The 25,458-nt window shown below is 40.4% G+C and overlaps 1 protein-coding gene across 2 annotated transcripts in view; it reads right to left on the reverse strand.

Annotated features, from left to right (window-relative positions):
- The window catches only part of INTS9 (integrator complex subunit 9), a 117,277-nt gene that overhangs the window by 63,509 nt on the left and 28,310 nt on the right, over positions 1 to 25,458 (reverse strand). Inside the window, exons 2-6 of one of the 2 annotated variants that reach the window (XM_055295849.2) lie at positions 23,473 to 23,600; positions 13,317 to 13,377; positions 9,653 to 9,715; positions 2,347 to 2,486; positions 24 to 110 (exon numbers count right to left, since the gene is read on the reverse strand). In XM_055295849.2, coding sequence (XP_055151824.1) covers positions 24 to 110; positions 2,347 to 2,486; positions 9,653 to 9,715; positions 13,317 to 13,377; positions 23,473 to 23,600 — 479 coding nt within the window. The remainder of the gene's footprint in view (positions 1 to 23; positions 111 to 2,346; positions 2,487 to 9,652; positions 9,716 to 13,316; positions 13,378 to 23,472; positions 23,601 to 25,458) is intronic. The other variant, XM_055295850.2, reaches the window with a different exon arrangement.

A 25,458-nucleotide genomic window follows, 5' to 3' on the forward strand; every position in this document is an offset into this window, starting at 1 on the left:
GAAGAGAGTGGTCTGTTCCTCACCTCTGAATGTCCTTATTCTTCCACAAGGAGGCAGACTGAGCCTTTGGCACTCTTTCAATGAAATTCACCAGCTCTTCCATGAGAAGCCTGAGTTTAAACAAAAAAAGTGAGGAACACCCATTAAAAAATTAGAGAAACACCCCATACTCTAACAGTTGGCCAGGAGAAATGACTTGCCCACCTCCCCCTACACCATCTCATCATCATCTTCCTCTCTGCTGCACATAAACTTCATCGCCATTTGATATAAAGTTAAACAAAATCCTCACTTTCTTATTGCATTTCCATGCTAAAAATTCTGAACTTAAATAATTTAATTCACCTTTAAAACAAGGCTGGCCCGTTTCTTGTCTCTAATCATAGAAATACACAAGCCTGTTTTAACTCTCCCTCTAAGATCTCTACCTTTATGTTACTGAAAATATTTAGGGAGAAGTTAAATGACTGTCAAGTATCTAATTTTGGTGACACAGCAGGGTGTGGGCAGGACTGTTTTTTTTTAAATGACAATATTAAATGAACTTTTTTTTTTGAGATAGAGTTTTGTTCTTGTTGCCCAGGCTAGCGTGCAATGGCACAATCTCAGCTCACTGCAACCTCCGCCTCTGGGTTCAAGGGATTCTCCTGCCTCAGCCACTCGAGTAGCTGGGATTACAGGCACACACCACCATGCCCAGCTAATTTTTTGTATTTTTAGTAGAGATGGGGTTTCACTATGTTGGCCAGGCTGGTCTTGAACTCCTGACCTCAGGTGATCCACCTGCCTCAGCCTCCCAAAGTGCTGGGCGATTACAGGCATGAGCCACCATGGCCAGCCTAAATGAACATTTTAAATGGATAAAATAAGTTTTCTTGATACGTTTCAGGAATTAGCAAAATTCCATGTGGAAGAATACTCCAAGGACAAATGGAGTAGGCTGCTAAATGCAGAAGGCTACCTCTCTCTGAGATGAGCTGGAATACCACAGAACCAGGGATGAGGAATCTAAGAAATGCTGCGCTATCAGTTAGATCAAGGTACACAGGCTCTGGGGATTCACAGGACAGAGAACTGCGGGAATTCTTGATGGCCAGAGGATGACCACAAAGCTAGAAATGGATTTAACACCTTGAATCTCCATTCCTAATCTAATATTGGTGATCCATATTGACTTAAATCCCCTCCAAGTTAACATATACATACCGGTAAGCCATTAATGTATTAGCATTTGAAAGCTAAACAACTTCATTTAATTCTAATTTATTTATTTTGGCCTAATACCATCTCCTCCTTCCATCTTGAAGGAAGAGTGCTAGTTTCAACATCTCAAGACCTGTGATTCAGGCTCACTGGTGTCCTGGATGTAGCTTTCATAGGAACAGTTTGGTGTGCTGATCCTCACTGCTTTAACTTTTCCAGACTAGAGGCTAGTTTTTTAGCTTATCCTTTCAATTGAAACCAATGCATCACTTCGAGTGTTTTACTTTCCTATGAGAGCCCTTCCTCAGCTCCCTAATGGTTACATACACAGTGCAGGTAATATGGTTTGACATGAAAACACATTATTTCATCTGCAAGACTCTAGAATCCAACCTAGGAGTCTACAGCAATTCTTAAGTCTCACATTTTGGAACCTGACTTATACCGTACTTATTAATTTATTTCAAAAAAAATAAATTGACAATTTTTTTTCTGGAGTAATTTTCTTTATCTAATTTCTCACTAAATGATACTATTGTTACTTGTGGTAACCACCTGTGTCACAAAGGCTTAGTAGAAGCAGAGAAAGGGATGGCAGAGGCTTCTTAGAGTCAAAGGAAAACTGCAGTTTTACTCCTAGACTGCTCAGTTTCACTCTGTCAACAGCAGAGACAACTTAACTATCTATTTACTTATCCATCCTGTATTTTCTACAAGCTGTCTCCATTTATAGTCTACAACAAACCACAAAAAGGGGGAATTTTTGAAAGTAAAGCAATAAAATTTCTTCTTCTTAAAGATGCTACACTCTTTCCCTCTGAAGCTCTCTGCCTTGCATCTTTGTGGCATCTTTCTAAACATTACCTCCTCTAATTAGTATCCTCTGTACAGAGGAGCTGTCTCCATGAACTCCTTCCAATTAATTTAAAAGAAAAAAGACCAAGAAGGCTACTTGCACCATCAATCCTTAGGCATTTCCAATGAACATTCCTCATCTAGAGAGTCGCCTACTCCTGCCTGTTCTTTGAGTTAGTTGTTCTGAAGGAACTAACCACCAGCCCTGGTATAATACTGTGATAGCGTCATCACTGAGGGAGGAGCTCCGCAGCCACATCCTAGCAGGATCAGAATCAACCCTCTTACCTGCCGATCTGGACAGTGGGTTCCGTGGCATACACTGTGCCTGTGAAGCCGGTGTGCTCGGTGATGTATGGCAGCGCCATCATACAGTGATAGTTCGAGATGAGAATCACATCTACTGTAGACAGATCTATTAGCTCCGTCTGAAAAGTAAGGGAGGGAATGATATATATCTGTTCAGGGATCGATCAATATGATGTGACGAAAAAACGATGTTGTCAGAATGCAGAGAAGTAGTTTTTGTATTGCAGAATAACGATGGCTTTCCTGCAACACTGCCATTCTCTCATTTGAAGAGGTTTTCTACACTGACATTAAGTAGCAGGACAGGATGGCCAGCAGTGAGAACACAGCCAGCACAGAGGCAGCACTCTGATTCTACTAGAACAGAATTCTTCTGAATTAGACTTATGAGGTTAAATGACAGCACGACCCGTCGGCAGCTGCTGCCAGGCAAGTGAAACCAGGTAACTGCAAGCAGAGAGAGCAGCATATAGGCAGCAAGCACACACTAGAACATAACACCCCATTGCTATAGATTAATGGGCAACGGGGACGCAGCACACAGAAACCAGCTCTTCAAAAGCCAGATGGAGAGACAACTTGTTTTGTTTTTTTTTTCTTCTGAGGTAACTTTTGTTAGTTTAGTGCTGGTTATAGAGCCCCCCCAAAAAGCTTAGTGGTAGTCATGAAAGGAAATTATCCTTTCACCTTCCATCCTAATCTTAACCCCAGATCTGCCCTTTTAAGTCCATCACTAAGGTCATGTAAAAAGGGAGAAAAGACAGGTTAGCATGTGAGGGAAAAGGCTATCCAAGTTTGGGTAAATTTTAGGAAAACTCCTAAAATTTTTCCATATATTTAAGTCCTACCAATCTGTCAAGACGCAGTTCTCTTCTTCCACTAGGTCTCCCTGATTTGCTCATATGAAAGAAACCACATCTTCCTCAGAACTCCCAAAGTATTGTATGTGTAACTCAATTTTTAAATTTTTATTTCTTTTTGAGACAGAGTAGCTGGGATTACAGGTGTGCCCTACCACGCCTGGCTAATTTTTGTATTTTTAGTAGAGATGGGGTTTCACCATGTTGGCCAAGCTGGTCTCAAACTCCCGGCCTCAAGTGATCTGGCTGCCTCAGCCTCCCAAAGTGCTGGGATTACACCAAGCCACCAAGCCCGGTCTATATGTGTAACTCTTATGACAGTTCACAATCTATACACAACACCTCAAAGTTGCACTTTGTCCTGTGTGACTCCTCTGTCTCCTCCCACCTGTGGCAGCCAGTACCTAACAAGCCTTGGTGTGCTTCTGTTGAAGGAATGCAGCTTTATTAGCAGCATGTTCTGGGAGAAGTCAGACACCGTGGTTCAGAGACAACCCATCACTCACAGGGCCCTCCACCGTGGAGGAGCTAACCCTGGGAAATATACAATGCACTAAGGAAAAGCAAGTGACTCGGTTAAGAGGTGGGTCCTTGAGATAAATACATCCCCACGAAGAAGAAATAAGAAAGATGATGTGACATAAGCAGATGAAGAGAGGGAGGGTGCCATTCTGGCTATGGGTATTTTCCAGCTGAGTAACTTTACAAATAAAACGAGTAATTTAATAAAGCTGCCAGGCAGCATTGGCCCCCGAGGACAGGATGCCAGCAGAGGTCATAAGCCACTCAGTGCCAGCGTACTGCCGTCTGTGTGAACACCATGCCTAATGAACAGCCAAACTATCCCAACCTTCACCCCAAGTTGTGCACTGCCTTTGCAAGACGGTGTCCTCCTCATGAAGGACCATGTAACTCTTTGCTGGTCCTACTCTCCAATACCTCCCCTAGCATCATTTTTAAACAAATAAGGAAATTAAGACAGAGTAGCACAGTGATAGATCCAGAAGAAAACAATGCGAATCATACTGAAGCAACAATAAAGCTAAAAATCATCACCACTAGTCCTCATGCATACAGAAACTGGGTGAGAAAACTTGAAATTTCTCTTTAAGAACCAGCCCACAGAGTCTAGAATTATGAAAAATAAAAAATTATTGTGTTGGTATATATCAAGAGTGTATGCTTACATAAAACATTTTTCCTCTGAGAAATTTAACATCCAAACCACATTTATATACAGGTAATTCTTGACCAACACAGGGGTTAGGGGTGCTGACCCACTGTACAGTTGAAAATAACTTATGACTCCCCCAAAACTTAACTATTAATAGCCTACTGTTGACTAGAAGCCTTCCTGATAACATATTTAACACATACTTTGCATCTATATTATATACTGTATTCTTACAATAAAATAAGCTAGAGAAAAGAAAACGTTATTAAGAAAATGATAAGGAGCCAGATGTGGTGGCTCATGCCTATAATCCCAGCACTTTGGGGGGCTGAGGTGGGAGGACTGCTTGAGGCCAGGAGTTTGAGACCAGCCTGGTTAACATAGTGAGAACTTGTGTCTACAAAAAATGTTTCAACAATTAGCCAGGCATGGTGTTGCACACGTGTAGTGCCAGCTACTCGGAGGCTGAGACAGGAGGATCACTTCGGCCCAGGAGGTCGAGGCTGCAGTGAATTATGGTTGTGCCATCACACTTCAGGCTGGGCAATAAAGTGAGACCCCATCTCAAAAAAAAAAATCATAAGGAAAAGTAAATGTACTTTAGTGATAGTAAAAGTAAAATACATTTACTATCCATTAAGTGGAAGTGAATCATCATAGAGGTCTTTATTTTTGTCATCTTCACATTAAACAGACTGAGGAGAGGAGGAAGAGGAGGGGTTGGTGTCTTGTTGTCTTGGGTGGCAGAGGGGAAGAAGTGTAGGAGGTAGAAGGCAAGGCAGGAGAAGCAGGCGCACTCGAGTGCTTACAGATATACGTCGTAATTTGTTTGGTGTTTTCATGTTTTCATTTCCCTAAAAATGTTTCTATATGGTATCAATCCTTCTTCCACCATTTTAGTTTCTGTGCCCATACCACAGAAGGATCCAAGTTGTGAAAGAAATCAAAAGCAGTCTTGAATAATCAGAACCCTTCTGCCAGACTGTCTAATGTCAATTTGTTTTCCAGCACTGCTTCTTCTGGCACTGGTTCAGAAGCACTCATCTTGGTCGGGTCATCTTCTGTTAACTCCTCTGGTGTGTTAATAGGCTCCTGAATTTCTCCAAGCTCCATATCTTGAAACGCTTCACCTCCCACTTTCTTTTTTTTTTGGTCATATCCACAATCTCTTTCCTAATTTCCTTGACTGGTTCTGTTCTAAATCCTGTGAAGTACAACACCCGGCCACAGTTTTGTCCAGCAGGAATTTATTTATTGTTTCAGGCTTCATGGCTCTTTCTGTAACAATGATGGCAGGTTCAATGGTGTAATCCTTCCAGGCTTTCATGATGTTCTATTGGGGTCCTCTTCCACAGAGTTGACAGTCCTTTCCATAGAGTACTGTGTGTGATGAGGCTCAAAGGTTCTTATGACCTCCTGATCTAGAGGCTGAATTAGTGATGGTGTGTTTACGGCATTAGACCACTCTGACACCTTTGGAGTTGAACCCATGGGATTATGGGTGGCCAGGAGCATTGTCCAATACTGAAAGAACTTTAAAATGCAGTCCCTTAGTGGCAAGGTACTTCTTGACTTTAGGGACAAAACATCAATGGAATCCTGAAAAGCGGTTCTTGCCGTCCAGGCCTTCTTGTTGTACAAGCCAAAGACTGGCAACTGGTGTTTATCTTTTTTCTTCAAAGATCAGGGGTTGGCCACTTTATAGATAAAGGCAGTCCTGATAAAAAACCCGAGTGCATTTGCACAAAACAGTAAAGTTAGCCTATCCCTTCCTGCCTTAAGTGTTAGAACTCACTTCTTTTCCTAATAAATGTTTTTTTGTGACATTTTCTCCTAGAATAGGACACTTTCATCTGCATTAAAAACCTGTTCAGGCAGATAGTCTTTCTCCTCAATGATTTTCTTAATGGCATCTAGGAATTCGTCTGCTGTCTCTTGGCTGGAGGAAGCTGCTTTTCCTGTTATCTTGACTTTTTTTAAGCTTTCCTTTAGCTTTAAGTTGTCATATAATGATTTCACTTTTTTTTGAATCACATCAGAGTCTACAGGTATGCCTTTCTTACAGCAGACTTGCACCCACATAAAGCTGCATTTTCAATACAAGGTAAAAATGTATTTCACAAGAAGTACAAGTTTTCATGCCTGCTGGTGTAGCTACAGTGACAGCTTCATGTATTTTCTTTTGCTTTTCTTTTCTTCTTCCCTTTTCTTTTCTTTTTTTTTTAAACAATGGTCCTTTTTTACAATGGTCCTTATGCTGGATTCATTTGTCTTGAAATGGCGGGCAATATCAGCTGCAGATTTCAATCTATGTATCAGGCACTTCAACTTTTCCTTGTAATGTCATGACTTTTCTTTGCTTCTTAGGAGCACTTCAAGTATCACTAGTGACACTTTGTATGGGTCCCATGGTGTTATTCAAGGTTTACGGTACTGCATTAAACACGATGCAAGATCCATGAGAACTGTGAGAGATCACTCTTTACTGCAATATGCAATTTACAGGAGAAGGGAACCGCTCACATGGAGATGACTGGCATCACACGGTGTTTTAGGCGGATACTTGAGCTCCCCACAACAGCAACAGGAGGTAGCTATGAAGTTATATACTGTACCACAGTTTTATGCATATGAGTAAATACTGAATCTTAATGCTCGTTTATGTTTCTTTTGAGTGCAAGTCGTTGTCACGTATGGTTTGTAAATGTTGGTGTGCATAGTTTTGGTAAATTTTAACTTTTTTGGCCGGGTGTGGTGGCTCAAACCTGTAATTCCAGCACTTTGGGAGGCTGACGCAGATCGCTTGAGCTCAGGAGTTCAAGACCAGCTTGGGCAACAAGACAAAACCCCATCTCTACAAAAAACACAAAATTAGCAGGGTGTGGTTGTGTGCACCTGTGGTCCCAGCTACTTGGGAGGTTGAGGTGGGAGGATGGCTTGAGCCAGGAAGGTGGAGGTTGCAGTGAGCTGAGATAGCACCATTGCACTCCAGCCTGGGCAACAGAACCAATTTAAAAAAATTATCCGCCAGGCGTGGTGGGTCATGCCTGTAATCCCAGCACTTTGGGAGGCCGAGGCGGGTGGATCACCTGAGGTCAGGAGTTTAAGACCAGCCTGGCCAACATGGTGAAACCCCATCTCTACTAAAAATACAAAAATTAGCCGGGCATAGTGGTGGGCACCTGTAATCCCAGCTACTCGGGAGGCTGAGGCAGAATTGCTTGAACCCAGGAGGCTGAGGTTGCAACGAGCCAAGATTGTACCACTGTACTCCAGCCTAGGTGACAAAGCGAGACTCTGTCTCAAAAATAAAATTATCTTTTTATAATAAATTTGTGTATACTTTATGGTGGTAAATGAGAAAATAGACTAGTTTCTATACATATTTTATGCATTCATGACATGCCTAATGTTTTCTTAAGTTTTTTGCTATTTCTAGACTATGCAGTTCATCTGCAAGTTTTTTCAAATTGTCATAATGAAAAACTCCACATGTAAGTGGACTTACCCAGTTCAAACTCGTATTGTTCAAGGGTCAACTGTACTCACATATTTACTTACATACGTTCACTTAATGGAATCCAATAAAGATTACTCTATCTTTAAAACTGCTGTATACAAACACTTGGGGTTCTACCGACCATAAATTCAATCAAAACAACCCTCATTTACTGGTTGCGTACTGTACTGGGATACAAAGATATTTAAGCTATTTGTACTAGTTTGTAAATTTCATGAGGATTGGGACTATGGCTGCGTGGCTCACCCACAAGTCAGTGAAGACTGGGCTATAATAAGTGCCTCTCTCCTGCTTCCACTACTCTCCCATTTTTTTCCAATCATACAAGGCCTGGCTCTACTTTAAAACAGTGACTATTACTAATTTGTGCCCTAACATCTTGCCTGAAAAAATGTACATGGCTCTAGAACCCTAAATATATCAATAATCCTTTAGCTTGGCAAAAATGAACTGCAGAATGGTAACTGTCTAATTTAAAAGCTGAGTACCCTATAGAGCAAGTCAGAAAGCCATCGGAACAGCAATTCATAAATTCTACAGTGATGTCCATAAATGGAAGGTTGCAGTAGTCAGTGTCACACATGGTCAACTGAAAACAAATGTAGCACCTAGGATTAGGAATCTTCAAACAGATGGGGAACTGCCCTACCAATTCCTAAGTGACAAATGAGAATGACAAAATGACTTTGGTTAATGGTGAGAGGGAGAGCTCTGGGTGCGTGGATTCCTTCAGCTTTATGCTTACTACTAAATCTCAAACTTTCTCTCTTATCTGACACCTTCAATTACCACGTTTGTCTGTGTTTCTTTTTCTGTTTGCTCAGGTACCCTCAAAGACACATACACATACTTCCAAGAGAGATAAAAATGTTGATCTACAGGATATTAAACAAAGTGTAGAAATGGAAAGAGAAGGAAGAAGAGAAAACAAAAATCAGAGAAACTGCACTCCAAATTCTTTTTCTCTTTGGTCCTGAATTTGTGGAACTATTTTCTACAGGCACTGCGATCCACTGGGCATATGGAAAAAAGAGAATGGCAGCTTCTCATGAACCTGGGAGCAGCTCCGGCTTTCCACATTTCACACGTCTGTTAAGAACCGCACCTAGGCTACTCTGGGGATTAGGCCTCTCAGCTGAGATTAGCTGCCTTGAAAACAAATGGAAACTGATCTTAGTTTCCTTTGAAAGGATGAAACTGGCCCCGCACCCTCACAACAAGTCTCACTGTGATAATAATATGTAAGTGATTGTTTTCTATGACTCAGTTCAGAATCTATGAATTTCAAACAATATTCAGTATGGTATTTCAAGTCAGCAAGAATTTTTACAGTTTACTGGCATTGGCTAAATAATAGCAATTGTCAATTACCCACCATAAAGCAAGACCAGGACACATATGGCTAACCTAAGCACACAGGCATCAGAATCACAAAACTAAAAGGCTTGAGTTATTTCTTTACCTTGCTCAAAACTATGCCCTAGTAGGAGTATTAGTGGGGATTACAGAAAGAACTGGAAATAGGAAGAAGAGAGTGAAGTAAATGATTTACAAACAATATAAAAAGCTGCTAAATGATCACATTTTGGCTGTGTAACTATGTGTCTGGAATAACAGATTCATTTAAACTTGAAAACAGGAAGCTAAGCCTCTTAAAATTATTTCTTGACTTCATTTTGAGCAATTACATAATAAGGTTTGTTTCTACAATAAGATGCACCTTAATCTTACCTCTGGTAAACAGAATTCCGGCACAGAATCCACAAATACATGACCCGAGCACTCCTTTAGCTCCTAAAAGAAATGAAAAGGAAAAATACAAGGAAGAGATATCCAGTAGATAGAGGACCAAAGAAATATACTCCCCAAACAAAACTTTTCATGAAGAATCATAGACTACTAGAGCTGGAGGGAAGCTGGGAGGTTATTAGGCCGACTGTCCTGTGCTTAGGCTCAGGCAGGCCAAGTGTCTTATTAAGGGTAAAATGCTGTTTGGTTGCGGACTCAGGACTTGAATGCACATTTTTTGATACCTCTTCAAGAAAGCCATGCATGGGTATGTGCAGATCCCATAACCCACAATCCAGTGGTTCCCAAATAAAGTATGCAAACTGTACTAGCAACACCAGAATTATGTGGGGACATGGATTACATAAAAGATCCCTGGCCCTATCTAAGACTGAAGGGATCGATCAGAAACTGAGGATGAGGCCATGGAATATGTGTTTATAACAAGCACCTCCAGTGATCCTGTTATGCTGTCAGGTTAGGAGTCACGGCCCTACATAAACTGTTTAGAAGCTTTTTCTTTTTTTTTCTTTTTTAATTTTTTTAAAAATTTTATTATTATTATACTTTAAGTTTTAGGGTATATGTGTACAACGTGCAGGTTTGTTACATATGTATACATGTGCCATGTTGGTGTGCTGCACCCATTAACTCATCATTTAGCATTAGGTGTATCTCCTAATGCTATCCCTCCCCCCTCCCCCCACCCCACAACAGTCTTCACCTACCAAGGGTTGGGAGGAAAGGGGGACATAAGGAGGGAGAGTCAAGAGCCTGAAACAGGGATTCAACATCTACCACCACCACTACCACCATCACCACCTCCTCCACTACCACGACTACTATCACTACCTCCACCACCACCACCACCTCCACTACTGCCACCTCCACCTCCACCACAACCACCACCACTACCACCTCCACCAAAACCACCACCGCCACCACAAATGTAATGTTTTTCCTTGCAGAACATACCATTTACTTAGCATTATAAACCAAATGTATTTATTCAAAAGAAAAAAGCATATGTATAAAGAAATAGATATAGTCCAACTTCTCACCCCACCCATGACCCACCAAATTTAATAGACCTGTCTTTCCCCCACAGGGTGACCCTGAGAAAAGAGTTTGAGAGAAGGTAGTTTATATGGGAGGTGCTGAGAAAACAGAACAGAGAAGTGATCAGTGCAAAGGAAGGTGACAGATAATGGCACTGAGCCACATACAACTTGGGGCAACTAGAACTTATCCCCATGGGGAAACTCAGAAATGGTCTAACACAGACAGCTCCGAGTTATCCCACTGAGGAGCAATGGGGCTGAAATGTTTATATACCAACTCCTGCATTTTGTGCTGCCTCAGGAAAAAACTTTCAGGCAAAGCCATACAGATACTAGCAGCTGGAATTATGACAGAGGACAGTGAAATAGCAAAGTCTGAGAGATATGGGTGGGCTACCAATAGGGTCTGCTACGATGCCTCCTGAAGGCCACTAATACTTTCTCCTCTCATTGACTTTAAACTGAAGTCCACAGTGAATTTTTTGCACCATTAAGGTTAAAGCTACCTATGGCTTTACACTGAAACCAGTAAAAGATAGAATGTGATTGACAGTTTCCTTTGCTCTTTCCAGAAAGGGAAAGATACTGTTGTAATTTTTTTCTATTATGTTTCCATTAGTCACTCAACATATATTGTACATATCCTCATATATACATGTATCTATATTTACACATCAGAGTCTGAATGATTTTACTCTCAATCTTTATCTGAAAATAGGGCACTGACTACATAGTACTGTCCTTTTGAATTTTATAAGTCTCATATCAGAACCTTGATAGACAATTTCCTCCTCTTGCCTTCCACTGTACACTCTGGTTTCTCTCCTTAGATGAGTATCATTTAACTAGTGTCAGGCTGAGCTGAAAGGAGACTGAACACAGTTCTTAATTACATTGTACATGCCAGCTAAAAACAAATGAGCAATTACGTTTAATGGGAGAAGACTCCCCACTCCCTTAGGATGAGGTTAAAAATGATTAAAGACAAATTATGGGAAATTTCAAAGCTTTGCCTGGTCTTAAATGGGCTATGTAATCTTCTCCCCCATAATGCTACATTTCAAGACAGGGCATATGATGAAGTCTCCTCACAGGCTCTCATCCTTCCTGGACTGCAGAAGCATATTTGCCATTCCAAACACTTACAATGTCACTGTATTTTATTCACCACTCCCTTCTAATGAAATACTCCCACATACACATGCAAGTCATTTCGCTCACAATGTGCTGGTAATGGGATGCTTCGGAGCCTTTTGCAGGGAACGATTTATAGCCAGCAGGAGACTCAGGCTGAAATCAGGTGCACGGGTTTCTGAATGTCACATAATTTTACAGTCAGCTCTGAAGAAAATCTGGTGTCAAATTAGGCATTTGGCTTGTACTTGAGGCTAGGGTGCAGTTACAGGAATTAATTCTGCAAAAAGGGCACCTCTTTATTTAACAGTATCTATTATAAGAGAAAAATGCCTTATTTAGATGAATCATGTTAAGCATCTTTAAACTCTTTAGTTTTTCACATGTGAAACTTAGGAAAGGAAGAATGATTTAGGGGACTAAGAAGTGGCCTGAGGGGGCTTTACAGTCTTTAACCTTTCTATACCTCTGATTTTAGTACAAAGTTTGACTAGCTTATAGTTGTAACATTTTTGGTAGCTTTAGTCTTTCATTTATTAAGTTAACTGTCTAACTATTGATCCGAACAAGGAATTACTGAGAAGATAAACTAATGTCAAAAATTTAATAGCCTCAAAGAGAAAGTAATTTAAGCCATTTATTTTAGGTGTAGTCAGTCATTAAAGTCATAATAGGACTCCAAATCCCAGAGTCCTAGAACTGTTTTTTTTCTTTTAATCATTTATAAAGATTGTCCATTCTAGGCTATCAGGACAGGTTGAAACAGGATCACAGATCATAGTGTGGGAGACCCACTACTCAAATTTACCTAAGAGCACTGTCCCCTGCACAAGAAGGCACTGCCGGGGAAGTCAAACACTCTGCTCCTCAGACCGTTCCCCACAGAGTGGCCAGAGTGATCCGATCTGACAATGCCACTGTCCTTCTGTAACCTTCTGTGGCCTCTCATTACCCAAAAAAGTCCCAAGCTTTTTATAGAGCCCTACCTGATCTGACCCTTGATAGAAGCAGTTTAAAACCTACCTATTTGAGGATTTTAAAGTTATTTAAAAAAAGGTTTTACTCTTTGCAATCACAAAATGAACTGGATTGAATTATTTAAAAAGCCTTGTCTTTGAAACACTCATTGCAATTCTAGAAATAATAGTTTTCTTTCTGTGGTGATAAAAGGTATTTGCAGCAGAAGTACTTAGATTTCTACACATGAGCAAAATGGATCTGAATCAGAACAGTGACATTCTCTAAAAACATGCTTAAAAACAGTAGTTACCATGTTCTGAAGACCCTAGCATAGATCTTGGGGTTTTTCAGAGAGGAAAAAAAAAAAGCCATCAGTCACACTACTACAGGGTATGAGAAGATAGCTTTCCACTGGGTGTAGATAGGCTTTAGTTTGTAGTCTTAGACATTACCTTGTCCAAGAAAGCATTTCCATCCTTCAGGGACCAGCCAGGAAGACTGGACAGCCTGGGACTGCAAAACAAAAGATTAAATTAACCTAAATAGATTATAATCCTCAATGATTTCATGGTAACTGTACTGTCTCCATAAAGTTAAGAACAGTTTAAAATTACTGGCAGTAGTTCTTACCCTAAATTCCAATCAAAAATAAGAGAAATAACCATGTTGTATCAAGCTTAAAAATTATGTGGCAATAGGATATTAAAAGGTCAAATAGTTTACTGGAAAATTGGAAAAACTAAAAGAATCCTATGCAGAACAACAAAGAAAAAAGAAAGATGAGACATGAGAGCCTTTTATAGTTGTCCAATCACCCCATCTTCTTTCCCATGTGTTTGACAACAGTCCTTAGGACAGGGCAGAATAGGCATCATCTTATTGCAGATGAAAAAACAGATGCAGAGAGGATAGGAGCTCTGATGAGAACACTGCCCTACTATCTACCCGTCAGCATTCACAACAAACACGAATACCGGAATTCCAGTCCAATCCATGCTTTGGGTTCACAGCTTTACAAGTGGATTAGTCACCTGTCACCTGTGACTTGAGTTTCCAATCCTGAGAATGAAGCTAGTTTTCCCAAGTGTTACAAAATGACACCATGTCTAAAGTGAACAGCTTCTAGCAGATGAGGTCAATTTCATGTATATGTTACATTTTAAAAATCTGAATTAAAAAATCATCTACTACTGGTAATCTCAAGATTTAACTGTGTTCTACTAGTTGACCAGAAGAAATATAATGGAAGCTGAAAGTGCCAATAACTCAGGAGAGAAAACAGTATGCTGGTAAAAGTAAAAGCTTAATGACCAAGGCAATGTGTGAAGAAAAAGCCAACAGGATTCCAAGTTGGATGGCAAAAGGATTTCAGCACTCACTACAAAATTAACTTCTGTGATGCAAAAGTTAAGGGCAAAGTAAGGGTGCGGGACTAAAAGAATCAGAAACCAAGTATCTCTAAGGTCCCTCTTCCTCTTCCCAAAATAATTTGATCAGATGCTAAGTCTGTAATTAGATGATAGGTATGAAAGTCAACACAAAAGCATAAATATGTGAATATCTGTCAATCTTTTAGAAATGGTTAAAAACCTGAATAAAATATAAATGCATCTATTTTCAGAAAAAAGTGAGAATTGGGGGTGGGGGTAAGTTTTTTTTGTTTTGTTGTTGTTTTTTGAGATGAAGTCTCACTCTGTCACCCAGGCTGCAGTGCAGTTGTGCAATCTCAGCTCACTGCAACCTCTGCCTCCCGGGTCCATGCCATTCTCCTGCCTCAGCCTCCTGAGTAGCTGGGGCTACAAGTGCCCACCACCACACCTGGCTAATTTTTTGTATTTTTAGGAGAGACGGGGTTTCACCATGTTAGCCAGGATGGTCTCGATCTCCTGACATCATGATCTGCCTGCCTCGGCCTCCCAAAGTGCTGGGATTACAGGCGTGAGCCACTGCACCTAGCCAGGGGTGGGGGTAAGTTTTAATTATTAGGTTGGTGCAAATAATTTTGACATTAATTCCAAACTTACAGAAAAGTTACAAGGATGTGAATACAATGGACTCCCACATACCCTTTATCTAGATTAACTGTTTACATTTTGCCTTTATTTACCCAAAAGTGAGAATACTGATTTCATACTAGAGAATGAAAATCACTACTGGAGGCCGGGTGCGGTGGCTCACACCTGTAATCCCAGCACTTTGGGAGGCCAAGGTGGGAGGATTATTTGAACCCAGGAGTTTCAGCTCAGCCTGGGCATCATAGTAAGACCCTGTCTCTATAATAAATTTAAGAATTAGCAGGCTGTGGTGGTACATGCTTGCAGTCTCAGCTACTTGGGAGGCCCAGGAGGGAGGATCGCTTGAGCCCAGGAGGTCAAGGCTGCAGGGAGCCGTGATCATGCCACTGGGAGTTTTTAAAAAAGTTTTTTAAATAAACTCTGGGAGTTTTCTGCTGTAACTTTTCAGAAAAATATGCTATTACCATTAGTTGTTTTAATTCCCATCTCATTTCATAGTAATATATTTTGAAGACTTCTTGCTTCTTGAAAAATATATTTGCTATCAGATCAGATTAAGAAAGCAAGCATTCCAATAAAAGTGTAATGACAAGACAATGTGTACACTGTTCTCATTTCATGCATGTTAACTCTCTAAAACAAGGTTGTAAATATCTACTTACCTTTACAAAGAGAACTGGATCAAAGGACACACACTCTGTTTGTTCCCCATCAGACCCACACAAATCAGATGACAGATGCAGTTAGTTGTCCTCAACAAACGTTTAGAAATAGTAAGTTGCTTATCAGAATATAACTAATTTTTTAAAAAGCAAAATTTTCAGGTGTTGTGGTTTAAAGTCCCGGAAAACATTCTTTAATAACATCAAGGTCACCTATTATACCTGGGTGGTTACTTTGCGTTAGAGTCACTGCTAGTAGATGAGACTGAATGCTCAAAGGAAATCATGACCACATTGTGACAACAGTGCCAGTGACAAAGGGATGCAAATACGTCACCACATGGCAAAGGGATGCTGACTGTAGAGATGAAAATATTATGAGTTAATGAATAAACCATAAAGAGTAAATTTTAAGTTACCAAAGGGGAAGGGACTTATTTTTTTGCTTTTAATGATTACAAAGTTCGACTGTGTAAACTTTGTAAACGAGGAGACAGAGATCTTTCCACAGAAATCTAATAAAATGGCTGGGCATGGTGGCTCACGCCTATAATCCCAGCACTTTGGGAGGCCAAGGCGGGTGGATCACCTGAGGTCAGGGGTTCAAGACCAGCCTGGCCAACATGGTGAAACCCTGTCTCTACTAAAAACACAAAATTATCCAGGTATGGTGGTGCGTGCCTATAATCCCGGCTACTTGAGAGGCCGAGGCAAGAGAATCACTTGAACCTGGGAGGCACGGGTTGCAGTGAGCCAAGATGGCGCCACGTACTCCAGCCTGGGCAAAAAGAGCAAAACTCCATAGAAAGAAGAAAGAAAGAAAGGAAGGAAGGAAGGAAGGAAGGAAGGAAGGAAGGAAGGAAAAGAAAGAAAGAAAGAACTAAAGAGCTTCTGCACAGCAAAAGAAACTACCATCAGAGTGAACAGACAACCTACAGAATGGGAGAAAATTTTTGCAACCTACTCATCTGACAAAGGGCTAATATCCAGAATCTACAATGAACTCAAACAAATTTACAAGAAAAAAACAAACAACCCCATCAAAAAGTGGGCGAAGGACATGAACAGACACTTCTTAAAAGAAGACATTTATGCAGCCAAAAAACATATGAAAAAATGCTCATCATCACTGGCCATCAGAGAAATGCAAATCAAAACCACAGTGAGATACCATCTCACACCAGTTAGAATGGCCATCATTAAAAAGTCAGGAAACAACAGGTGCTGGAGAGGATGTGGAGAAATAGGAACACTTTTACACTGTTGGTGGGACTATAAACTAGTTCAACCATTGTGGAAGTCAGTGTGGCGATTCCTCAGGGATCTAGAACTAGAAATACCATTTGACCCAGCCATCCCATTACTGGGTATATACCCAAAGGACTATAAATCATGCTGCTATAAAGACACACGCACACGTATGTTTATTGCGGCACTATTCACAATAGCAAAGACTTGGAACCAACCCAAATGTCCAACAACGATAGACTGGATTAAGAAAATGTGGCACATATACACCATGGAATACTATGCAGCCATAAAAAATGATGAGTTCGTGTCCTTTGTAGGGACATGAATGAAACTGGAAAACATCATTCTCAGTAAACTATCGTAAGGACAAAAAACCAAACACCGCATGTTCTCACTCATAGGTGGGAATTGAACAATGAGAACTCATGGACACAGGAAGGGGAACATCACGCTCTGGGGACTGTTGTGGGGTGGGGGGAGGGGGGAGGGACAGCATTAGGAGATATACCTAATGCTAAATGACGAGTTAATGGGTGCAGGAAATCAACATGGCACATGGATACATATGTAACAAACCTGCACATTGTGCACATGTACCCTAAAACCTAAAGTATAATAATAAAAAGAAAGAAAGAAAGAAAGAAAGAAAGAAAGAAAGAAAGAAAGAAAGAAAGAAAGAAAATCTAATAAAATATGGGAGGTAAAGGTACCAAAAAAAATGATTATAGAAGAGCACATCTTTGCACCCACTATTTTACTAACATTTCTTAGGAAAAAAGGATACCATTAAAATTTTTAGTCAAAAAAAATATGAAAGATTTATTTTTAAAGTAATTATTTATTTTGGAAAAATAGGTAAATTATTCTAAGATTTCTGTGGAAAGATCTTTATCTCCTTGTTTAAGAAGTTTACACAGTCGAACTTTGTAATCATTAAAAGCAAAATAACCTAAGACAAGTAATCTATTGCCTAGGAAAATACTGAAAAGAAGACTGAACATTATACATAATTTCTTTTTTCTTGTTTTGTTTTCAGGCGCAGTCTCAACTCCTGGGTTTGCACCATTCTTCTGCCTCAGCCTCCCGAGTAGCTGGGACTACAGGCGCCTGCCACCAAGCTCAGCTAATTTTTTGTATTTTTAGTTAGAGACGGTGTTTCACTGAGTTAGTCAGGATGGTTTCGATCTCCTGACCTTGTGATCTGCCCACGCCTCAGCCTCCCAAAGTGCTGGGATTACAGGCATGAGCCACCACGCCCGGCCACAATTTCTTTTTTGTTTTTATTAGAGACAGAGTCTTACTCTGTCACCCAAGCTGGAAAGCACTTGTGAGATCACAGCACACCGCAGACTCAAACTCCTGGGCTCAAGTCTCAGCCTTCCGAACCGCTGGGACTACAGGTACATACCACCACATCCAGGTATGAAATGTGCTACTTTTATAATCAGAAAATAATAGTGAAAGAGGCATGAGTCCATTCATTCATTTATTCAAAAAATATTAACAAGCTTAATACTCAGTGCAAACTGTTGGAATGATAGTAAATAAACAATCCTTTCCTTTCAAGAGTTTGCAGTCTAGTATAGGGAGAGAGTCATTACACCAGAATAAAATAAGAGCTCTGACAGGGGTACGCAGGAGGTGCCATGGGTTCACACAGAAAGGGCACTTTTGACAGTTTGCAGTGAGGTGGTAGAGCAGAAAATAGGAGTTAGAAAGTGAAGGTAGGGGAGGTCTTTCAAGAAGAAGGAAACAGGGAAGAGCCCCATCACAAGGTGCAGTGTTGCAGGCGAGTGAGGTGTTCATCTTTTCTCTCACTAACTTAGGAATCTTTATTTGCATGTCAAGATGCTGGTGATAGGACTAGGTGTCAGCGATAGGACTGTGAGCAAAACACTCCCTCCTCCTGAGGAAGCAGGCAAGGCACACGAATCCAGTCAGCATGCAAATTGATGGGGACAAGTGGAGGCAGCATCAAAAGATTTCCCTGGGGACATGACGACTGAGTTGAGATTTGGACAGGAGCAGAGTCAAGGGGAAACTGAGGGCAGGGCCTGAAGGAACAGAGAAAGTTTCACTCCCACTTACAGGTGAGAACATACAGAATTTGGTTTTCTGTTCTTGTGTTGATTTACCAAGAATAATGGCCTCCAGCTGCATCCATGTCACTGCAAAGGGCATGATTTTGTTCCTTTTTCTGGCTGTGTAGTATTCCATGGTGAACAGCCCAGCAGGTTCCTTCAGTCCTTCTCACCATGAACATCTTCCATGAGGGTTATTCACATGGAACTTTGAGCAGATTCCAAGACACACCCTCCCAGTCCCCATCCAGCTAGAATGCCATCATTATGTCCTTCCTACATCAAAACTGTAGTCATAGATGATCTCACAGAGTCTTCCAAGCTGGAGAAACAATACATGTGACTGCTCTGAGGAAGGAGTCAGAAGATTTCTTTGAAACTATTTAATAGAAGGAAACAAAGAACAAGCGGCAGAGTATAAAGAAGGTACTGGAGGGGCAGGCGTTGAAGCCTGATACACTGAGATGAGTGTGGTGTTTATCCTAAGAGCAATGAAAAACCATTGAAGGTTTTAAACAAGTAAGATAGGATTAGATTTGTGCTTCTAAAAGATGACTGTGGGGAAAACGGAACCATGTGCCTTCTGATAATAGATACTATCATCGGCATGGTATTCCTACCAAAAACAATAACCCCAACCTAATCATGAGGGAACATCAGACAAACCCAAATTGAAAGTTGTTGTATGAAATAATTGGCCATACTCTTAAAAACCTCAAGGTCATAAAAGATGGACTGGGAAAGTCTTCCAGATTAAAGGAGTCTGAAGAAATGGCAGCTAAATGCAATGTGGATGAGATCTGCATGAGATCCTGGACCAGAAATTACCATTTTTCTCTTTTGCTATAACGAGTTTCATAGTGAATTATGAATTGGTAAAAGTGCAGACATATGTATAAGGTATACAGATTAGACACTGGTATACTATCAACGTAAATTCTCCGATTTTGATTTTTGTACCATGGTTATGTTAGAGGATGTCCTTGCTCTTTGGAAATACACTCTTTATGGGTGAGGAGCATCATGCCTGCATCTCACTCTCAAATGGGTCAGAAAAAAATTATGTGTATACCTATCAAGAGGAAATGATAAAGCAAATTTGTTAAAATGCCAATAAATTGGTAAAGTCAATTAGGAATTGCTTGCACTATTTTTGCAGCTTTTCTGTAAATCTGTAGGATTTCAAGTAAAAAGTCACACAAGATAACTCTTGATTGAGACAGGGTCAAGATGAGAATTGAAGAAACTGGTGAGGAGGCTTTAGTAATGATACCTATAAAAGACGAGAATGACTACAGCAGCACTGAAGAGAAGTGACTGGATTCTAGAACTATTTAGAAGGTAAAAGTGTCAAGGCTTAATCAAAGACTGAATATGGAGCAGTGAGGAAGAGGGCTGAATCAAAGTTAACTCCCAGGTTTCTGGTTTTTATAAAAGGATATCATTTACTAAGATAGGAACTTGAAGAAAACCCTATCTGGAAGGATACATTTTCCTCTTCTGGACCCAGTCTGATCATGAAAAAAAGTTTGAGGGCATGTTGAGTTTTGTTTTGTTTTGTTTTTGTTTTTTTGAGACACTGTCTCTCTCTCTCTCTCTCTCTGTCACCCAAGCTGGAGTGCAGTGGCATGATCATGGCTTACTGCAGCCTCAACTTTCTGGGCTCAAGTGATCCTCCTGCCTCAACCTCCCAAGTCAGCTCGGACTACAGGCACACACCACCATGCCTAGCTAATTAAAAAATTTTTGATAGGCATTTTGGACACATCAATCTAGAACTTGGAAAAGAGTTACTAACTAAAGATACACATTTGTAAGTTGCTGTTTGGATGGTTATTGCAGCTCTGAGCAATTTACTTTTTATAATTTCAACTTGTATTTAGATTCATAGGGTACATGTGCAGGTTTGTTACCTGGTTATATTTCATTATGCTGAAGTTTGGGGTATAACTGATCCTGTTGCCCAGGTAGTGAGCATAGTAGCCAAGAGTTAGTTTTTCAATCCTTGGCCCCTCCCTATCTAGCCCTTCTAGTAGTCCCCAGTGTCTATTGTTGCCATCTTTATGTCCATGTGAACCCAATGTTTAGCTCCCACTTACAAATGAGAACATGCAGTATTTGGTTTTCTATTCTTGTGTTAATTCACCAAGAATAATGGCCTCCAGTTGCATCCATGTCACTGCAAAGGGCATGATTTCATTCTTTTTTTATGGCTGTGTAGTATTCCATGGTGTATATGTACCACATTTTCTTTACCCAGTCCACTGCTGAGAGGCACTTAAGTTGGTTCCATGTCTTTGCTATTATGAATAGTGCTGAGCATTTATTAAACGCCCTTAGTGGAGAATATGATGGCCAAGCAATGAACACTGAAGATGTCAATACATGATGGCCAATTATAGGAAAACACATCTCCAAAGTATACAGAGAAAGAAGGGTCACAGAGGTAAGAGGAAAACCAGGAACGCATTATCATGGAGGTCAGTGCTGCTGAATGGTCAAATAAGATGAGGACTGACAAATGCCCATCACATCTAATAACATGGAGGTCATGTGGGACCTGAGAAGTTCTAGTGGAGTGGTGTGGGCAGAGTGAAGACTGGACAGGGTTTAGAAATGCTGAAGGGGAAAAAGGAGTTGAGAGAAGGTCAAAAATTGATTTTTAAATTTTAAGTTAAAAGTGAACGATTATAATTAAATGACAATCAAGATGGAAAAGTCCAAGACAAAGCAAAGATATAATAATTTAATTAATTAGTTAATTATAATAGTAAAAGGACTCTGAAAAAGTGATTAGTACAGAATCCAGAGAAGATAAAGCAATTCATTTATACAGCAAATACTTACTGAGTAGCTACCACATGCCAAGAATAGTTCCAGGCAGTGGGGATACAATGGAGAACCAAATTCCCTGCCTTTATGAAACTTACATGTAGTGGAGAAGAAAGACAATAAATAAATATGTACTTATAATGTAATAAGTTCTACGAAGACAAATAAAGCAGCTAAGGGGATAGAAGGGGTCAGGAATACCATTTTAGGCAACTGTGTCCCGGTCTGAGCAAAAGGAGACATCTTTTGTTAAGAAACCGTATGGATAGCTAACCATTCTCCTAGTAGAACTTCCCTCTGACAGTGAAAGAATGGGAAGGGGAAGGGGAAGAGAGGGAAAGAGAATTCCAGTGCTGAGCCAGGACCATGAGAACAGCAGAACTGGGTAAGGGTGAGAGTGAACAGGAAGGGGAAAACATGCAGCTGGGATTGTCTGCCCTTGTCCAGTTCTCATCACCCAGGAAATTCATGACCCCACAGAGCAGGTTGGGGTCCCTCTTGGAATCTCTCATCATATCTTAGATTTTATTTTTAAAGTAATTATCCTAAACATATATATACTTGTTTTCTAATCACAAGTGTAATTAAATCTTCATCGTGTGATGTCTTTCTCCCTGATAGACTAAGTTCCATGAAGGAAAGTAGGTTATTCTGTTCATCTCTAAATCCTCTGGTCCAGAACAGTGCAGATTTTTAATAAACATCAAACAAACAAACATTTTGCTCTCTGGGGGAAAAAGACAATAATATCAGGCTATTTTATTAGGAAATAACCAATTGTCATGTAAACAAGCTCCTCCCAATCCAGTTTTTGGGCAATATCTGTGGGTGGCACATGTATCTCTAAATGCTGGGTGTAATTATAAGTGAATTCCATCTGCTTTGCATAAAATGTAATCTGGAATTACCTCTGACCTTATCCTCACACCACCTTACTGTACCCCTTATCTCAGAAAAATCAATAGTTGATGATAATTTTTCTAGATGGTTCATCGGGTTATCACTGTGAATAATCACTGTACTCAGTGATGTCTTCAGGAATGACTGAGAAAAACTAGAAAGCTTACCCAGCTTACTATGCTTTTGAGCTCTTAAATCTGCTTTAGATAGCTTTTCCATATCCTATCTTGTATGTGGTGTCACTTTTTGCTACTGTAAGTATATTTGCTTCAACAAGGTAGCCACTTCTTTTATAAACTGTTTCTAAATAGTAGTATGCTGGGAAACCAATTTCCTAAGGCAAAGTCTTAGTTAAGCATAAACAGTGCTATTGTAGGTCTGAGGCAATCTGTCTCATTTAAGATATGAACTTGGGCTACATATGTGGTTCTAAATCTAAAGTTGACTTAGTATGAAAATAATGCACAGATGCCTATCAAAAAGAAATGTCAGACTCTATGCTGTTAAGTCTCTGCCAAGACTGCTAAATAATTCTAAAATTCAATTCTTGGGCTCATCAGTTGACCATTTACCAGCTCTTATGTGAATTAGCAAGAAAGATGAAATATACATGACCTCAGTTGTACTGAGCAGTTGCAGGAACATTTTACAGAAGCTCAGAAGAAGTTATAATAAAGAAGCCAATCAATAAATCAATAGAACACTTTCCATCAGCTCAGCCAAAGGAAATTATTTTGATAAAGAACATTTTCAAGGGAACAAAGCAAACTTACAACAATATACTAGGTACTAGTAACCTTCATTCTAATGGTATTATTTTTCAGCAAACTTAAAGCTCATTTTGTCTTTGGCTGCACCAGCACATACCTTTGAACAAGTGGCAAAGGAAGGAAATTGAGAGTAGAAGTCATGTCCAGTCCGCAGTCCAACATAATGGTGGTTGATTTGAATTTGAGCACATTGCATGGTAAGGTTGGGTGCCCTGACAGGCAATACTGAAAAAAATTAAATCACTTTGATCAGTAATCAATTACAGAAGAATCCTACAAAGTAAAGTGAATTAAATAACACTGACAATCTTCTCTCATAAGACCAGCGTGTTAAGTTCAGCTAACTTTCTATGTGGTTTCCGCCCTTTTACTGCTTGGGGACTACTTTCCTTAGCTGTTCAAAATACTCAAAAGTCTCAGATCACACTCGTCTGTCTTTTCACAGGGTGCCAAGGCAAGCCCGGTTTTACATGGGCCACAGTTATTCAAAATAGAAGGTTTCAAGGCTATGGTTATTCATTCCATTCTCACAAGACACTGGTGAATTATCATTTTCCCCTTTGTATGTAAGTACTGTCTAAAGCTGTGGATGTCAATGAAACTCTAAGCTGGACACTCAAACTGTGCTCTAGGTTTGGTTTTCTCCCCTTGTAAACAAGTGACCTTCCTCAAAGAGGAACTGGTTAGAAAGGCTAACAAGCATGAGTAAAGGTTTATGCTCAGTCTTGTCAGAAGAAATGACTCAAAAGGACAAGTGACTTCCCTGATGTGCAGACACTAAGCAGGAGTGTGGGAACCTACTTCCAGACAAGTAGGAATCTCTTGCCTGTGGCGGCAGAGCTCAGAAGTCAAAGGGGCACAAGCCACAATGGTGTCTTCAAAGGAGAGTGAACACAACACACTGACCCGAAACATTTCTTACGTTCTCCTCAATGTTGTGGCAGTGACAGATCTGCCACACTGAAAATTATCTATATGGGACATGCTCTGCCACCTTTAATAATTCTATTGCTGCTCTGAAGACGACCCTTTCCCCAACTTTTAAAGCCCTCCCTTGAGCAACAGAGCCCAGAAAACGAAGGGAACAGTGTGCTGAATCCACTAGCAAGTCCATTCTCTCCTTTGTTTTTTCCCTTGAGACGGAGTCTCACTCTGTTGCCTAGGCTGGAGTGCAGTGGTGTGATCTCAGCTCACTGCAACCTCCGCCTCCCTGGTTCAAGCGATTCTCCTGCCTCAGCCTCCCAAGTAGCTGGGATTACAGGTGTCTGCCACCATGCCTGGCTAATTGTTTCATATTTTTAGTAGAGATGGGGTTTCACCATGTTGGCCAGGCTGGTCACGAACTCCTAACCTCAAGTGATCCGCCCGCATCCTCAGCCTCCCAAAGTGCTGGGGTTATAGGCATGAGCCATGGCGCCCAACCCTCTCCTGATTTAAGCACAAGGACAGCATGAGTGAGAGTGAAGCTCCATCAATGCCCAGCCCCATATGGCCTCAGTCACTTAGGCTAAGTCTTTCCAGGTATTTGTTGCTCTGTTGGTTCTATCTTTACAGTGGATGAATTTTCCACTTTTCTCCAGAGGACATTACAGGGACTGATAATTTTTTGAAAACTGCATGTTCTAAAAATGGTCAGGCCAAGAGCCAAGAAGTTGTATTTTGCAAGCTGCTTCTTCATTCCAAGTTTATGTATGATGATTATATTTTACCAAACCAAAATTTACAGCTCATGGTCTGAAAAGATACAAGGCACTTACGACAAAAACAATACAAATTATTTAAAACTGCAATTGTCCTGAAGAAGTCTAGGATCCATGATTTTGGTAATTACACTTTATGTAAGTTCCTCTTGGATAGGTATCAGGATTACAGAAAATGTTTTCCTCCTAATTAAGACAGAGATATTCCTATCCCCACCCTCCATCTGGTTCCCTATTGCTACTTGGTCTTTATCCCCATCTAAGAACTATTTGTTAAAGATAAGCTATCTCAAAATGAACACAAAGCATCATGTTAAACTTGCTCCAAATATAGCAAATGTTCCAGGAAAAGCTTTCCTATATTTCTCCTTTCAAAAATAAGA

This window comes from Symphalangus syndactylus, chromosome 10, assembly GCF_028878055.3.
Source record: "Symphalangus syndactylus isolate Jambi chromosome 10, NHGRI_mSymSyn1-v2.1_pri, whole genome shotgun sequence".
NCBI lineage: Eukaryota > Metazoa > Chordata > Mammalia > Primates > Hylobatidae > Symphalangus > Symphalangus syndactylus.